The sequence below is a fragment of the Schistocerca americana genome, chromosome X (genome assembly GCF_021461395.2).
Source record: "Schistocerca americana isolate TAMUIC-IGC-003095 chromosome X, iqSchAmer2.1, whole genome shotgun sequence".
NCBI lineage: Eukaryota > Metazoa > Arthropoda > Insecta > Orthoptera > Acrididae > Schistocerca > Schistocerca americana.
Genome location: NC_060130.1, coordinates 384,910,953 through 384,926,958, shown reverse-complemented (window position 1 = coordinate 384,926,958; position 16,006 = coordinate 384,910,953). Strand labels below are relative to the sequence as shown.

Sequence of the window (16,006 nt, the reverse complement as noted above, 5' to 3'; positions counted from 1 at the left end):
GACTTATGTTAGTAAGACTTTCTGGGACATGTAAATGGATAAAGCTGTACTGTGTTAAGTTAATTGTAATCAGTGGCAATGTAATGCAAGCATATGTCCATAATTAGTGGCAATGTAGTGCAAGTACATATCCATCAAAAAGGCTGCTATTTCACTCTGAGAATACTGTCTTCCAATTCATTGTATCGCCAACAAACTGATGCAGCTAGTTTAAAAAGGGCAAGCCACTTCAAAATGACCACACTGCTACTACTTTATACTGATGAAAGGCCTACAAAAGAAACACTGACCATTTGCTATCTGCTGCAGACATTAGTAATTAGTTTAATAAGGGAAAGTCACCTCAAAATGACTACACTGCTACTACCTGATACTGATGAGAGGACTACAAAAGAAACACTGACCAATTGCTATCTGCTGCAAACATTAGTAAATTTTGTTTGAGTTTCTGCACTAACCATTTTCTGTCAACTGCTGTTACTGGAACAGTTTTCTAAAGATGTTGATGAAACCATGATTAAAAATGTTAGCCGCTAGTAGAAATTGAATGAATTTCAGTGTACATAATAAAAAACTGTTTTATGCTGTACTGCACAAAGCAAAAGTATACAACATTGCACTATACTACTGCTATCAATTCTTCTACTACTACTACTACTACTACTACTACTACTACTACTAATTATAATAATTATAATTATAGTAATAACAATTATAATAATAGTCTAACTTCATGGAAAATGTGAAATTCTCTAACTCACTTATCTTTCTTCCATAGTTTTAACATACTGTTTGTTCATTGTATAATCGTGTCATAAAAGCACACAAAACTATTAATTGGTGGCAAGAGATGTATAATAAAATAAAGAAAAATGACATTTTAAGATGATTGTCCTGTGTTTTAGCCTGAAATTACTTGAAACAAAATACAAGGTGAATATATAGAAGTACTCAGATACTGAGTGTTATCATCTTGATAATATACTGAACCATATCAGTATCAGTTGAGATTATATTTCAAAATGTTTTATTTACAGAAACTTTTCTAAATATATGGGTTCAACATGTTCCATACAAAATATTTTTCTTCTGTTCCTCCTCTCACCCCAACTCTCCCCTCTCCCCTCCCCTCCCTCTCTCTTTCTCTCTCTCTCTCTCTCTCTCTCTCTCTCTCTCTCTCACACACACACACACACACACACACACACACACATACACACACACACACACACACACACACACACACACACACACATTTTATTTATTCCCTCTTGCCTCTTGAATTCAATGAAAAGGTTAAAAAAATAAAATTTTCTGTAATTTTCAGATTGGAGAGGAGTGCCTTGCATGTAGGGAAGATGTAGCTCTATTTGACATGTCATACCTGGGTAAGCTTTATCTGAGTGGTCCTGATGCCCAGCTGGCTGCTGATTGGTTATTTTCTGCTGATACCAGAAAGGAAGTAGGCCAGTCAGTGTTCACCTGTCTCCTTAATCCTCACGGTGGAGTGGAGGCTGATGTCACTGTTAGTGCCATTGAAACAGGAACTGGAGGTCAAGCAGACCCTATTTTGAAGGTGAGACCTATAGATGTAGCAGAGGGAACAAACACTCTTCATTTTCCCTTATTTTGAACTTTACCCTTACATGTTTCTTCTGTGCAGTTGTGGTAGATATTCTTTTATAATATATTCTATTATTTTAATTAAGAGGAGATGTACTGCAGATTATTTCAGTTAAGGAAAATTAATTGCACACTACATTGTCTTAATATGTTGATGTAGTAATATGACTTCTGTGTGGGACTGATCCTTAAAATCTCAATTCAAAGGAATTTAGATAGAGTTATGTAAACTGTATAAGGAATTTACTCTTAAAGGGGATGGAGCATAAACCTTCATACTTATCTCATGCAACTATGAGTGTGTGCTGAAAAGTAATGCCCTCAATTTTTTAAAGTGAAATCTCTTATTTAAAACAAAAGAAACATTATTAACATTCTACATCTTTATCCTTCATGTGTACATATTTGCAGCCCTCTGCCAGTTGGGGGGTCAGAAATGCAGCAAGCAACAAGGCATTGTGTAAAATAAGTATGTAAGTGCATGAGAAACACCATGCTGTAATTGAGTTTAAAATTAGAACATTTTATCCACATGTAGAGCACCCTCTTCTTCAGCATGACAATGCCAGGCCACACACAAGAAGTGCAACATCTATAACAATCTGTTGGATTGGGCTCCCCATCAGCAATCATCCTCTATACTGCCCTGACTTGGCCCCATCTGATTTTCATCTGTTTCCAAAGCATCTCTGAGGACTTCACTTTGATAGTGAACAAAGGCAAACATTCTAAAGTGACAGTCTCTCTCTAGCCTCTCATTGGGAGAAATGTGTTCATCACCATGGTGGCTACAATGAGAAATAAATATGTAGACATGAATAATAAGCAGGTAGAATGTTTATAATGTTTGTTTTATTAAAAAGCTTCAAGAGTTTTCACATTAAAAATTCAGAGGCATTACTTTTCAGCACACTCTCATAACATTTGCATAAAGCTTAATCTGACTTCTTTTGTGAAGTACTGTCAGTAGCTGTGCATTTGTTTTTGAAGTGTTTGAGAAGCAGATGTTTCACACATAATGACAATGATAGTTCCTTTGCTGCTGCTTTTGAGTACTGACAAAATCTACATGTGCAATAACAATCCTGTCTATAGGAAACAAAAGTAAGGAAACAAAATAAACATAAAGCATGTAAAAAGTTATAAAATATAGAATATTACATAATGAGAAGAAATATTGTACCTCACAAAAACATTGTGGTGATTCAGATAATAGTGTTATAGAAATGTTATCCTAATTTTGGGGTTGTTGGAAGGAAATGACAAACAGTATTACTATCTTATATTGATAGACAGACAGACAGTGCTTCATTTATTTATTTGGTCCATGTGATCTGACAGTAGACAGTGTGCTACAGATCTCAGACAAAATATATTAATATTTACACTGGGTAGATTATGGTTTACAATAAATAACAACATGTTTAAATAAGATTTTCTGCCCTGAATGGTTCATGTGCTGCACTTAAACATTAACCAGTAGGAATTCATTTAGAAGGGAAGATCAGAAAGTAATACACAGTAAATTTACTACCTTTCTACATAGTCACCAATGTTCTCAACACATATCTCCCATTGTGATACAAATTTCAATATGACCTGTTTGTAGTAGTCCATTTGGTTGGAGTAGAGACATCTGCGGACTGCTGATTTCATTTCTGCACCGATCACAATGCATTGGGTGGCCAGGAATTTCTTCATGGGCCCAAACAGATGAAAGCACAATGTTGTAGAGTACAGATTGTGTGGTGCATGCTGGAGCACCTCCCACCCAAATTTCTCATGAACAGGAGCAGCAATATGGGGATAAGCATTGTCATGAAGAAGTTTGACTCTGTCAAGCATTAATATTGTGGTGTTTGTCATGAAGGGCAGGATAAAACGTAACCAAAGTTTTAATGCAGCCTGTGACATTCATAGTGGTCTTGTGTTCAGCAAAGTCTACCAGTAGCACACTGTGCATATCCCAGAATACTGTCACAAGCACTATGGTAGAAGACTGAGTCAATTTGAAGTTTTTTTGTACTAGGGAACTAGCATGTTTCCACTCCATAGAGGCCTGCTTGATTTTGAGCATGCAGTTGTATGCCCACATCTCATAACCAGTGATGATGCACTTTCAGAAAGTCATGCCCTTCTATTGTGTAACATGTTAAACGATCCAAGCTTGTCATCATTCAGTGGCTCTTGTAGTTTCTGTCAGGTTCTTAGGCTCTCAGCGAGCATAACTTTTCAGAATTTTACCACGTCATGAACAGTATCATACACCACACCATAGGAAATGTTGAACTGCTGCAATAAGGTTTGCAGTTGCACATGCTGGTCATTCAAAATTGCTGCCTCAATGGCTCTGTAATTCACTAGGTTTGCAGATGTTATCAGCCACCTGGAGCATGGCAAAGCACTAACATTCACATGGCCTTCTTAGAAGAATGCACACCATTTGGAGACATTGTTACAGACTGTACAGTTATTCCCACACATGTCACACCTGGTCCTGTGAATTTCATTTGGTTCATGCCCTTTGGCTCACAAATATCAAACCATACTCTGCTGCTCTTCACAAGTTGGCATCAGTAACATTCATGTTTGTTTCATATGTCATGCTTCTCTTGCTAGAGCTGCACATGAAAACAAAATACCATATTTAGTGGAAACTATATAATCATGAAATTTCAATATTCTAGTTGCAGTACCAGAGGAGAAAAAAATTATTGTTCATTACTTTCTGATCCTCCCTAATATATAGAAAATATTGAGCCAGAAAGGTCATTGCCACACACTGGAGCCCATACTGTACCTCTTTTCACTGTTATTCTCCAGTCCACATGATAATTTTGTTTGAATTAATTCTGGAATAGTAAATAAGATGCAAAATATACCTCAGAAAATGTTCATGATGATGTAACATTTTTATGCTAAGTTCTGCCTGCGCATTCATATCAGAACTATACAGTTTTTAACAAACTTTCTGAAGCCACAAGAGACTTACTAACTGCAATTATTACAAGTGTTTAATATATTTTATTAACATTCTGTGTCAGCAGTACATCTGTGGTACTTATGAGCTAATGCTTGCAGCTGACAAATCTAAGACATTTATGGTTTCATATATTGAAAGAAAAGTACTGTACAAAGCTGAGCAAAATTTTAAATTTTTCAGGGTAGAGGGTTCTACATTATTAGTGGAGGAGTCTCAGCATACCATACATGGGCTCACATGAATTCAATTATCAGCCTGAAGAATTTCAAGGTAGCTCTCACTGATCATACAGACAAAATGGGAGTACTTTCTGTACAAGGACCAAACAGGTATTGTAATAAACAACCTGATGAAAACATAACTTGCTGATTTTGAAAGCAGTAGTGATACAGATTAGCTCATACCCTTCCCTGTGCTTGTACAGATAAGCGAGTCCTCTAACTCCAATGCCAACATGACATTCAACACTAACCTTTCTTCTCTCTTTTTCCACATCTCACAAGGCTTTCACTGATCCAAAATAACAGATACATAGTTTCTGAGTTCTATCATATGTGGTTAATATCTCAGCTCCCCATTTCCATATCATGCATTTTCTGTAATGAAAATCATTTCTCCACATATGCCGCTACCTTTGAGCGCTATATTAATTACTAGAGACATGAAAATTTTGCTTTTGTGATAAATGTGAATATAGACGCGATTGAAACCTCAAAATGTGAACATGCAAAATTTCTATTTCATAACTGTTATTGGTATTGCACAACATCTGGCTGAGCCTAATTTGGAAAGAGAATGTGTATAAGAATGCATCTGCAAGATACATAGTGTGTCAATGCATGAATGCAATGACACATCAGTGTGCATGTAAGTTATGCTCTGGTGCTACATCAACCATGGATGACTGAATGGTCTCTCTCAGGTACAGGCCATGTACTGCAATGTAGGACTCAGCTGTGGGGCCTAGGATCATGGAACAAAGAAATGCATATGTTTGTCTGCTAACTAAAGTTGTTATCATGTAGACATTATAACATGACAGGTTTAGGCCATGGTCTCTCTCAGTTACAGGCCATGTACTGCAACATAGGACAGGACTCAGCTGTGGGACCTAGGATCATAGAACAAAGGAATGCATATGTTTGTCTGCTAACTACAGTTTTGTTATCATGTAGACATTATAACATGACGGGTTTAAGCCGAGGGCTGTTTTGAACTATGGTTGCATACGATACTAGAAGAGGTGGAACCTGAGCTACCTCATTTATGATAGTGCCAACATAAGCAAGTAATTGTGCAGTAACTATTGCAAAATGCTTTGTGCTCTTCTCTTCGCTTTGTATTGTAATTGCTCATTGCAGTCTTTTCTTATTTTGAAATGAGTGAAGAGATTAATCCTGATCCACACATGGTTAGAGTATGACTATCACAACACCAGAAGCAGACGCACAAATGATAGCTGTAGATTACCAGCTCTGTGAAAAGGAAGCAGGGCTTTTATCCATGCCCTACTCCTCATATCACGGTGTTCAAAATTCTCATACATTCAACCTTGCAGTGATCTATCACATTACAGTGTTGGCACTATACTGACTGGAAAACAAAACCAGTCAATATAGTCTGACCAAAACAAGGAGAAAGTGCTGCTGCTTCTCATTAGAAATGACCATCTGTTGAATGTTTAAACAGAACCAAAAGAAGAAAACAAGAATTTAAAAAACTGTTGAAGTTATTGCAAAAGAAAACATCCATTCACAAAGCTCCTATTGTGTAGAATAGAAATATTTCCACTCACCAATTTTTACTTCATTATTTATTTATTTCTGTATTCATTTTTTCTGATCAGTTTCAAGTTCAGGTATATTTATGCGGCACCCTTTTAAATTTATACACCTAATCATTTTTTTTTAAAAAAAATTATGCCAATTTCACCAGTAATAGAAGCTATTTTTGCCCAAAATAGAGTTTAGCCATTATTAAGGTTATTAGTTTCAACAAAATGGCTGTTGAGGTACTCACTACCAGTTTGAGCTAGAGAGTGAATGAAAATTTAAGTTATCAAATGTTGTATTCATTCTGTAACAGTTTGCTTTTCAGAGCTATACTGATCATCCAGAACACTAGGACCACTGACCTGCTATCAATATAAACCCATCCAGGGATAGTAGCATCACCTGGGAAGGAATAACTGTAGTCAGATACAAGCACAGTGCATATAGTATCAGTGAGTGTGCTGTCCATGCGTAGAATGGGGAAGATGTGCAATCTATCTGAATTAGATTGAGGGTAGATTGTGATGGCCCGGAGGCTTGGCATGAGCATTTCAAAAACTGCATGAATTGTTGGGTGTTCAAGGAGTGCTGTGTTGAGTGTCTTCAAAATGTGGTAAAACCAAGGTGATAACATGTCCAGACGTTCTGGGGTTGGGCAGCCACCCCTCATTACAGATGTCAGATGTTGTACGCTGAGCAGACTGGTGAAAACAGGACAGGCAGTGAACTGTGGCGGGACTGACATCAGACTTTAATGCTGGACACACACACTGCACTGAACACTCCTGACAATGGGCCTCCACAGCCAACAACCCATGCATGTGCCAATGTTAACGTCAGGACATTGACAACTACAACTGAAATGGGCACATGAACATCAACCTGAATGTTGGTGCAGTGGCAGGGCATTGCATGGTTTGATGACTCATGATACCTTATTCATCATGCCGATGGGATGGCATGAATCCATTGTCTTCCAGGGAACAGCTCCTTGACATCTGTACTGCGGGATGGAGACAAGCTGGTGGTGGCCCCATTATGGTCTGGAAAACTTTCATTTGGGCACCCATGGGCCAGTGGAGATGGTGAAAGGCACCATGATGGCCAATGTGTATTGTACACTGGTTTCAGACCACATGCACCCCTTCTTCTTCTTCTTCTTCTTCTGCTTTTACAGCCTCATTGGACCACTTCAGTCAATCATTTCTGGTCCTCTTCTTTGGTATTTTCCCCTTCCGAGTGGCCCAGTATCTCTTCATTCGTTCCGATGCTTTTCGTCATTCCTCATCTGTAAATACCCTTTTCATTGTATGTCGTTTGTCAATTTTTGGTTTAAATCTTATTTCTGTGTCCCTCAACTTCTTTAACTCTGGCGTTTTGTTCTGCAAATCATCCAGAGTTATTTCCAGTTCTTCCATATCCTCTCTTATTTCCTTAAGCCATCCTCCTTGTTGTTTCAAATTCCAGAGTTTCTCAATAATTTTCCTTGATAATCTGGTTTCTGGTGTCCTCAGAATGTGACCACAAAAAGAGATCCTTTTCTTTCGTATAGTATCGGTGATGGGCTCCAGTTCTCTGTATACCACTTCATTTGGAACTATCCGCCATTGCCCAGCTTTTTGATATTTCTTATTTATGCATGTTCTAGCAATTCTTCTCTCTACTTTTAAAATTTTGTCAATTCTGTTTTTCTGGGTGACTTTAAAAAGAGTTTCACTTCCGTATGTAACCTCTGGTTGAACCACCGTCTTGTAATGTTTTAATTTTGTTTTAATTGATAGACATTTTTTATTGTACGTAGACCATGTTAGTTTTTGAGCTTTTATCATTTTATTAGTTCTTGCTCGCCATGCAGGTTTCTCGTCCAATTTATGTGTTATAATTTCACCCAGGTATTTAAATTGTTTCACTATTTTAATTTCCCTATTGTTCACTGTGATGTGATGTATTACAAGTGGATCCGTTACCATTATTTCAGTCTTTTCAAATGATATCTGGAGTCCTAATTTTTGTGCTATATTTTGTAAGCTTGTTATTTGTTTCGTGGCTTCCTGAATATTATTAGCTAGTAATGCTAGGTCATCAGCAAATCCCAAGCAATTTAGGTTTATTTTATCTTTCTTAGTTCCAATTTTAATATTCATAGGATTTTCCTTGTACCATTCTCTCATTACATATTCAAGAGCACAATTGAATAGCAATGGTGATAAACAATCTCCCTGTCTCAACCCTGTTTTAATCGTAAATGGTTCAGATATTTCTCCTCTAAATTTTACTTTGGATTTGGTGTTTGTTAAGGTTAACTGTATCATTTTTATTAATTTAGGATGAAGTCCAAAATTCCTTAATATTTTCATCATTGAAGATCTATGGATGCAATCATACGTCTTTTTGAAATCTACAAAGGTTATGACTAGTTGTTTTTGCCTTCTTTTGTAGACATCCATAACTAACTTCAAGGTGATTATCTGTTCTGGACAGCTTCTCCAGGATCTAAATCCTCCTTGATATTCTCCCAGTTCCAGTTCTAGTTGATCTTTACAGCAGTTGTATAGTATTCTTGACATGACCTTATACGTGCAGTCCAAAAGGTAAATTCCTCTATAGTTGTCTGGATTTGATTTTTCTCCTTTCTTATGTAATGGATGTATTATAGCAGTAGTCCTATTTTCTGGTAATTTCTCTTCAGTCCAGATTTTTACTATGCATTGTTGTAATGCTATCTTTACTGGTTCTGCTGCATATTTCCAAAGTTCAGCAAACGTTTGATCTTCTCCACTTGCTTTGTAGTTTTTGAGTTCTTTCAAAGCTCTGTAGACCTCATTAATTGTAGGTGGATTTATATTTTCTGCTGGTGTTTTAATTGGGGTTTCTGTGTTTATCTGAAGAAGTTCTGGGGGATCTTCACAATTTAGTAACTTGTTAAATGTTTCTGCTAGAATTTCTGTATTTTTACTATTGCTATGGGCTAGGTTATTATCTTTATCTTTTAACATTAATGTTGGAGGATCATATCTTTGTAATTTTCTGCCAAATATTTTGTAATAGTCTCTTGAGTTTGTTTTTTCACTATTTGTTTCTATCATTAGAAGTATATCTTTTTGGTACTGACGTTTAACTCTCCTTATTATTTTTTGTGTTGTCTTCCTTTGTTTTGCACCCCTTCATAATGACCATGTTTCCCGACAGCAGTGGCATTTTTCAACAAGATAATGCACCATTTCACAAGGCTAGGAATATGATGAAGTGGTTTGGGGAACACAGTGGTGAGTTCCAATTAATGTGGCTGCCCCCCTACCTGCCAGATGTGAATCCAACAAACAGAAGTATGATGTGATTGAATGTGGTGTCTTAGCTCATCGCTGCCCTCCTCAAAACTTATGGGTATTAGGTGATGTGAATGTGCAGATGTGGTGCCAACTCCCTCCAGATACCTAACAAGGCCTCACTGCATCCAAGCCACAGTGCATTGTGGCTGTTGTCTGTGCCAGAGGTGGACATACAACCTATTAGGTAGGGGGTTATAATGTTCTGCCTGATCAGGGAAAAAAGAGGAAAATGGTGATGGTAGATTCCAGAATTGGATATATGGGTTCACTGAGGTTTATTTCTCAAGACTCATAATTATATGAATTTATAATTTCAAACACCAAATAGGAGACAGTTCAAGCATCCTGTGATTATTTTTTTTCCTTAATTTGTCTGTGATTTTATGTGTTCCTAATTTCCTGTCCAAAATTTATATACAACTTTTAAGCATGTTTGCATTCTGACACAGATATTCTTTACATATAACAGTGAAATGCTGAATCACACAAATTTATATCTCTGTTTAGATTCTTGAGCAACTGAAGTAGAGACAAAAGCCTAATTGTATGACTACCTCCTTCAGCCCTGATGATGGTGGCAACATGCCATAGTGTGGACTCCAGACATTGGAAACATTGGAAACCTTCTTGATCCATGACTGCATAACAACCTCTCACAACTTACGGATGTTGTTTGGAACAGAGTTTATTGCATTTTCATATCACTCACTGGTATCCTACATGTGCTTAATAAGACTGGGGCCTGTACAATTTCATTAAGAGGTGTTTGAGTGGTCAACATAATCCCTGCTCACACCATTAGCAATCCTCCTCTATATCGGTCACTTCCCACAATGTTTGGGTCTCAAAATCATATTCCCCCTTCCCTTCAGATGAGAATCCATTGAGAATCACTCTCCAGATCAAATCAGGATGCATTTGTGACAAGGACATTGGGCCACTATTCAACTGTCCAGGTGGCATGTTGACGACACCACTGTAGATATTCCCTTCTGTGAAGATGTGTCAAAGGCACACATACAGCAGGTCTCTGACAATAAAGGCCACTCTGATGATGCCTTCTCTACACCATTTGCCTCAATACAGTATGTCCAGTGGATGCTGCAAGGTCAGATGCCAGCTGCTGCACAGTACTAAAGTGGTACTGTCATGGCCTTATAGTCAAATAGTGGTCTTTACTTTCTGATGTCACATGTGATCAGCCCTGCCCTGGTCTTTGGGATAAAGTTTCAGTGTCTATAAACTGTCACCACATCCGAGGAACAACAGGGCTATTCACGTTAAGCTATTGGGCCACATGAGTTTGCGGCTGTCCTGCTTCCATTCTTCCTATGCCCCTCCTCTGCAGAGAGACTGGTAGGCATCTTCTCTGTGCCATACTGCACCATCTGTGACTGTGTACACAGTGATTGTGGATGTGGGACTACCCGGCAAACACTAGTCCATTTGGTAGGTGCCCTGATATCATTGTTGGCATGGTTTTTCATTGACTGAAATGCCATATTCTGCACAGAACATGATTGTACAGACATACGTTGACAATTTGTATGATTATGTTGTGAATTAAGCACAGGACAGGGAAATAGCGGTTTGTTGCTTCAATGTTGGAGACCTTGCACACATACTTGCATGAGCTCCATCCCTCCCCCCCCCCCTCTCTCTCTCTCTCACACACACACACACATACACACACACACACACACACACACACACACACACACACACACACACACACACACACACATTCAGACTGTTTCAGATCCAGATTCTTTATTTGCCAATGACCACACGCACTAGAATAAGCTTTCTCAGTGAAAGCAAGTTACAGTTGCAATCAAAGTATTGAAATTAATGTTCCCATTACATCTGCAAATTAGGTATCTTATATACACCTATAATCTCAAATATTAATATTGATATTTTGGATATTATAGAAATCTTTTATATTGAAGCATGGATTTTTGTTAGACCATCATATAATTTTACTGAAATTTTTTAAATGGCAAGGATCGAGCAGTGAGAGAAAACTTGTTAAAAATTTTGAGACTGTTCACTTTATGGGAGTTTTCTTTTATTGATAGCCTTTGCCTTCATGTGACAATGATTGCCTTATTTCTATTGTCATGTTTGTGAATTTTTTCCCTTATAACACATTATTTACAAAAATGTTAGTATCCTAAGCCTAGTAAAAAGAGGGTGATAGTGCTATATAGGACCAGTCTTGCATGTTATATTAACATTTTTTTTTACTTTTAAAATGTTACTGATATGAGTAGGATGTCCTCATATGAGTAGGCCATATGAGATATGTGTCTGAAACAGCATAATATACAGTATGTCATATGGAGGTAATTATTATTCACTCTATCTCTCAGTTTCCAATTGAGTTTGGTATCAACATAGATTGCTAAAAGTTTGACACTTTTATTTTCTATATTCTTAGACAGTCCCAACATAACCTTTTGGGTTTTCTCTGGTTTACAGACAAGTTTATTGGCTGCAAACCAATTTAATGCAGAGTCTACAGTTTTTTGTATACTGTTATCAAGAGTTGGGATGTCATGATGTGAAGTAATTAAGTCATATCATCAGCTTAGCAGATTACAGACTGTGAGATACAATGGGGTAGGTCATTGATAGCCACAGAGACAAAGAAGAAACCAAGAACAAAGCCATTAGGAGTACCCATACTAATTACTACTAAGAGGGACTGTCCTTTTATAACTGAGACAAACTGTCTTCTGTAGTTAGGATAGGAAGAAATTACTGCTAATGTTGATTAGGGTACACCATAATACTCCAATTGCATTAGTAATATGTTAAAAGGTATGGAGTCAAATGCTTGCTTAGATCACATAATAAATCATGTGACACTATCTTATTTTAGAAAACTGTTCGAGTCTGATCAAGTGTGGTGGTATTTTTACCTGAACAAAATCTATAACAAGTGTTGCAAAGGAGGTAATGCCTTTAAAAATAATTGCTTAGCTGAATATACCTGAGTGATTCAAATATTTTTGAGAGTATTGTCACAACAGAAACTTGTCAGTAGATCTGGGGGAGTTGTTTATCACCTTTTTTTGAATAATGGGACAACTTTTGAGATTTTGTGTGAACCAGAAAAACACCATACTCTAAACATTTATTAAAAATAAAACCTAGTGCTTTACTTACCAAGTGAACTGTTCTTTTAACAAAATTCTTAGATATCCAGTAGCAGTCAATACTTTTGGAATTAAATAATTTGGAAACAGTTTCACAGATCTCATTGAGCATGATTTTATCCCAATGAAGTAAAGGTCCTTCAGACAGCTGAGGACCAAGCAGACCCCTTACAGATGTGTCTGTGGATTTAATATTGTCTCCAAGTTCTCTGATTGATGTGAAAAGTGGTCATTCAGTTCTTCTGGATCAAGCTGAGTTTGATATACGTGGCTGAAAGAACTATCTTGTCTAACAACTTCCCATGCTGCCTACTCAGTCCCATACTGAGGTGCTCCTGCACCCCTGGTAGGACTCCCAAGGCTGCACAACCCTCCCCCTCCCCTTACTCCAGAAAAAACTAACTTCCTGCAGTTTTTTCTACATGGGTTTAGGAAATTTTGTAATTTGTAAGATAGGGTTAATAAAAATGAAGCATTCTTGAAAAATATTATTTAAATGAGCTATGTGGATGAAATGATAAAGATAGCTGTAACCTAGGTGCAAACACAATGAAGGTATATCTGTGAAGAGTGTTGTGACTCGCCAATCCTTCAAAGTGCCGCCGCACAGCTACGCGCATCCTCTACATGCGGCGCTGTCTGCCAGCCATGCAGCAGCAGCACCACCTAAGCGGCCAGCCAGCGAGTGTCCTCTAGACTTGGACTCAGTAATGATTTGACTGTTAAAGTGTACACACGTCTTACTCAGTTTACTTGATCTGTGACTTTCATGTATTGCATCTTCCTTGAAATATATTTGCAACTATTGCAAGGTCTCATAGAACAGCAAACGCTTCTCACAAATGCAATTCATGATTTTGTCGTGGCATCAAATGCGGGGCGCCTCTTGTCTTTGTCTCTACATCCTTTTCCTCCTTACGACAAGACTGCAGAAGACTGCTCTGATTATGAAAAATGTCGTCGACAGCATTTCCTGGCATTTCATGTCGCGGATGAACAAACATGTAAGTCTCTGTTCCTTTCATGGATTTCACCTCAAATTTATCAGTTGTTGTCGCAATTGGCTCCTTTGAAAGATCCTGCATCTTTGTCCTTTGCTGAAATGTGCTCACTTCTGTCCGTCTATTTCCAAAAGCAAACGCATGTGGTAGCCTCTCGTGTTGCCTTTTATCGTTGTCAAAAACAACTGAATCAATCCTATCGTGCTTGGGTTGCTGAACTTCACGGCCTCAGTAGAAAGTGTCAATTTGTTACAGAAGTTCACAAAGAATCCTATGCCGATTCCATTGTACAGGATGCTATTATCCGATCAGTGCCCGACAAAGAAGTTAGGCAACGTGCCCTCCAGTTGGCAAATCCGACTCTAGATGAAGTCCTATCCATCGCTCAGTCTTTTGAAATTTCTTGCGCCTCTGGAGCGCAAATAGAGGCATGGGGCAACGTCGGGGAAATACAACCTCTGTGCGATGTTGACGAAGCGTGTGGCGTGTCCCCGTCGGCCGACGTGGTCGCAGTATGTTCCCAAGCACAGCCTTGGCCTAACCGTAAACAAACCTCGAAGAAACTGCAGCAAAACCCACGGCAACTTCCTTCATGTCCACAATGTTTTATGAAACAGTCATGAGAAGATTGTCCACTACGTTGGGCCATGTGTCACAAATACAAAAAAAAGGGTCATGGGTCATCCGTTTGCAAATCCGACTGCATACGTGATGTTCATGCACATTACGTTGATTCCAATTCTGTGTTGTCTGTCAATTGTACTTTTTCCCTTTCAGGGTAGTTATTCCTCACTGTCCAAATACTTGGTCAAGATGTTCGCATGCAGGTAGATACTGGTTCTGCTGCCACTATCATTAATTCTCAGACATATCTTCAGTTGGGTTCTCCAATCCTGTCACCTGCCACTAGGCAATTACGGACTTACAATAAACAGCAGATTTCTCTCTTGGGACAATTTGATCCTGAGGTATCTTACAAATCTGTCATTCGCACTGTTCCCATATTTGTGGTCAACCATAGTAATGCAGAGGATCTTTTTGGTTTCGATGCCTTTCACGTTTTTGGGTTCTCCATAGATGACTGTCAATATCGTCTCTGATGCTATTCCTGATGCTCAATTGGATTCCTTGTCAATGACATTTTCGTCCCTTTTTTCTCCTGGGTTAGGCCATGCAAACGACTTTGAAGCTCATATCACACTCAGACCCACTGCTCGGGCTAAGTTTTTTCAGGCTCGGCCCATTCCTGTGGCCCTTCGTGATCAGGTCAAACGGGAGATGGATCGTCTCACTGCTTCAGATGTCTTGCTTCCTGTCACTTCCAGTCAGTGGTCCTCTCCAGTCGTTGTCGTTGCTAAGCCAAATGATGATATTTGTCTCTGTGGCAATTTCAAAGCCACTGTAAATGCTCAATGCCTTATTGACACTTACCCCATGCCTCTACCTGAAGAATTGTTCACTAAACTTGCTGGAGGCCAGTATTTTTCTGAACTTGACCTGTCAGAAGCTTATCATCAACTTCCTCTCGATGCAGCTTCCCGGCAGTTTCTGGTCCTTAACACGCCTTCTGGCCTCTATCAATACCAACGGTTGCCATTCGGGGTTGCCAGTGCCCCTGCTCTCTTTCAGCGGTTCTTGGAACAATTATTGCACACTGTCCCTGGGTGTATAAATTACCAGGACGACATTGTTGTCACTGGCTCCACCACTGACAAACATCTTCAAGATCTCTGCACACTTTTTCATGTCTTACAGGCTGCCGGTCTTAAGTATAATCTTCAGAAATCAAAATTTTTTCAGGCATCTGTCATGTACTTGGGGTTTCAACTCTTTCGGGATGGTATTCGTCTGCTTCAGTAAACTGTCACTGCAATCGATGCCCTTCCTTGCCCTACATCTGTTAAGGAACTGCAGACCTTCTAGGGGAAAATAGCACATTATCACATGTTTTTACTGTATGCTGCTTCGGTGGCTGAGCCATTGCATTGCCTGTTGCATAAAAACGTGCCTCTTCACTGGTCCGCGTCATGCGATGCGGCTTTCGTGAAATTGAAGACTATGCTGAAACAGGCCCCATGCCTGGCTACTTATCGACCTGGCCATCATCTTGTTCTTGCCACAGACGCCTCTCAAT

General features: G+C 38.6%; 1 protein-coding gene across 1 annotated transcript in view; it reads left to right on the top strand.

Moving 5' to 3' along the window:
• The window catches only part of LOC124554723 (sarcosine dehydrogenase, mitochondrial), a 280,579-nt gene that overhangs the window by 190,546 nt on the left and 74,027 nt on the right, over positions 1 to 16,006 (top strand). The window contains exons 12-13 of the mRNA XM_047128369.1: positions 1,328 to 1,576; positions 4,787 to 4,935. Of these exons, the coding sequence (XP_046984325.1) occupies positions 1,328 to 1,576; positions 4,787 to 4,935 (398 nt within the window). The remainder of the gene's footprint in view (positions 1 to 1,327; positions 1,577 to 4,786; positions 4,936 to 16,006) is intronic.